This window comes from Olea europaea, chromosome 13 (genome assembly GCF_002742605.1).
Source record: "Olea europaea var. sylvestris chromosome 13, O_europaea_v1, whole genome shotgun sequence".
NCBI classification, from domain to species: Eukaryota; Viridiplantae; Streptophyta; class Magnoliopsida; order Lamiales; family Oleaceae; genus Olea; species Olea europaea.
Genome location: NC_036249.1, coordinates 28,358,504 through 28,361,253, shown reverse-complemented (window position 1 = coordinate 28,361,253; position 2,750 = coordinate 28,358,504). Strand labels below are relative to the sequence as shown.

The 2,750-nt window shown below is 36.1% G+C and overlaps 1 protein-coding gene across 1 annotated transcript; it reads right to left on the bottom strand.

Annotated features, from left to right (window-relative positions):
• Positions 1–2,192: 2,192 nt before the first annotated feature.
• Positions 2,193–2,519, bottom strand: LOC111408620. The gene has a single exon (XM_023038359.1). The coding sequence runs from the start codon at positions 2,517–2,519 to the stop codon at positions 2,193–2,195; it is 327 nt and encodes a 108-aa protein (XP_022894127.1).
• Positions 2,520–2,750: the final 231 nt, after the last annotated feature.

Sequence of the window (2,750 nt, the reverse complement as noted above, 5' to 3'; positions counted from 1 at the left end):
ACATGGATAGGGCCAAATCCAAGCCCTATCCAGGGGCGCCAAGTGATGCCCCTCCATGGAGGGGTGCCCGTCCTCAACAAGCACCTCTCCAATAGGGGCCGTCACATGGTGCTCCTGGACTTGGGACTGGATTGGCTTTGTCCAAGAAACATAATTCTTTTTTTTATAGTAATTCTTTTTTTTATAGGTTGTCCACTTGAAAACCATGTAGTCCCCTTCATAAAAGAATATGACAACATTATTAACTCCTTTCCCATACACCTACTCACCAAATGTATTTATTGCAATAGAAGATAGAACACATTTTCATACGTTTGACAATAAATAATTGAATTTTGCCAGTGCCTCACTCACCAAATGTATTTAGTGCAATAAAAGATAGAACATCAAATGTATTCAAGTTATTTTTCGAAAATAAAAATTGAAGAAAGCTTTTCATAAAGTTACCACATTTTTTGCGTTTCTTTCTTGATTTTTTTCTTTGAGAGGCAGGATATGACATAATATGCATTTAAAAGATATACATTTATATAGTTTAGTACGTTAAGTCAAATATCATTAAATTGAACAACAAAAACCTATTCTTTAAAGACAATCATATGCCCCAAATGTATTGTAAATTACATTTCTTTTGTATGCACCAAATTTAAGTATATACATTATGGTGAGAAATTTTCCACTGTTTTATGAGTCGACAATAGGCAGCTCTAACTCAGGCTTTAAGCTGTCCTTACGCGTTATCTAAGAGACATGTACTTGAATTTTCAAAAACGTATGGATTTTAAATTTGTGACTCCTACCATTTCACCAACCACCCTTATATTATCTCATTCTATAAACAATTAATTTCGAGACCATGGTACAATTGGAGGTCTAAATATAGACTAGATCATCTAATTTAAGCTAAGAAGTGAGAAAAGATCGTGTTATATATATTGACTCAAGAGATAGGTTGACGTAATTCTCCTAGCTTTTGCCCATTGGCCTTTTTTTTTCAACATTTTTTTTTTAGCACTGTTGATAGGTTTTCTGCTTCTATTTTACATGAAAGAGCTCACTTTGGGCAATTTATCCAAAGATTCTTCCAACTCGAGAATATACTTCCAATAAATTATCATAATAGGTCTAAAAACAACTTTTTAATCTCAGAAGAATTTTTTTTTTAAGTAATTGAAAAAGAAATAATTTAAAAATGTTACACCTGATGACATGTTCAGCTAAAGTTTGACATGACTCGGTCTGAAAGCAACTCAATCTAACTCATTTTACACTTATACACGATCAAATTGAGTTACATTGCAAACTAATTAAGGGAGCGAAAAATTATTAATTGGCTATTATCTTTATTGAAATACTTGTGTTTTAGGAGTCTCAATATGCTTTGTTCTCCCATGAAACACCGGATTATTAACCATTGCTATTGCTGATTGGTTGTCACAATAAATGATAGTTGAATCACATTGTTTATGATTAAGATCTTCCAGCATTTTCCTCAGCCATATTGCTTGATTTGTTGCTTATGCTGCTACTATATACTCTGTTTCTGCTGTTGATTGAGCAACAGTTTTTTGCTTCATTGAATTCCAGCAAACAATGCTTGATCCCAGTTAAAATGCATACCCAGAAGTGCTCTTCATATTATCAAAAGATCCGGCCCAATCACTATCAGTATAACCACTTAAAATCAGATTTTCTGTCTTCCTAAACCACGTCCCCAATTCTGCAGTCCTTTTGATGTACCTCAATACTCTTTTTGCTGCCTGACAAAGTAAATTAGTTGGCTTTTGTCTGAATCTGGAAAGGAGAATCGTAGCAAACATGATATTTGATCTTGTTATGGTTAGATGCATTAAACATCCTACCAAGCTTATGTACACCTTTTCATCAATTCTTATGCTTCCATCTTCTTTCATCAATTTCAAATTTTGAACCAGTGGAGTGCTAACAAGTTTGCAATTCTCCATGTTAAACTTCTTCAAGATCTCTTTGGCATATCTCTGTTAACAAACGAAAATGCCTTTTTTTGATTGATTTACTTCCATTCCTAGAAAGTACTTCATTTCTCCTAGATCATTTCATAAGGGTAAATTTTCTGTAATAGTATCAAAAGTTCCGTCTTCAAGAAATGATTCACGAGAGGAGTATGATTGACTAAAGTTTATTAGCATTTATGAACCCAAGTTAATTAGCATTTATGAACCCAAAGATAGGGCAGTCTTTGCATCAAGTCTCCATGAAAACCCTCCACGCTCCATTCTCCACACATCACATGGAACCATGAGAGAAATGGTGGGATTTTTCACCACCTTCACCCAGCATGTGAAAGAGGGCAAACCCACCGGCAGCAGCACCCCCTTGTTTATCACCAACCACAACTCCTCCTCCGCCGCCGCAGCATCACCTTGTACCATCTGCTTGTAGGCTAAATTCGTCCACTTCACCCTGTTCAGACTGTCTGACACGAACCCCGGACACGTGTCGAGATACAGATTCATCATTCTATCCTCGTCCGTAAACATCACAATGCTCCCACGCGTCGGTTATGCATTCAACCTCCCATTAAGCTTAAAATTTCTCGGCTTGAACTCAATTTTCGGTAGTGATCACTCAAGGCGGCTCAAATCGGGCTTTGCCATCCTTACACTGCTTGAAGTTGCTGCCTTTTTTCTTCTTCACCATATAAATGTGAATGCACCTTTCTCATATTTGAGGGCTACAAGTAATCAACCAATTTTCCTTTTGTATGCATA

What these genes read in the sequence shown, in the direction of transcription:
- LOC111408620 (XM_023038359.1), bottom strand. Translation starts at nt 2,519, where the DNA reads ATGTTTACGGACGAGGATAGAATGATGAATCTGTATCTCGACACGTGT.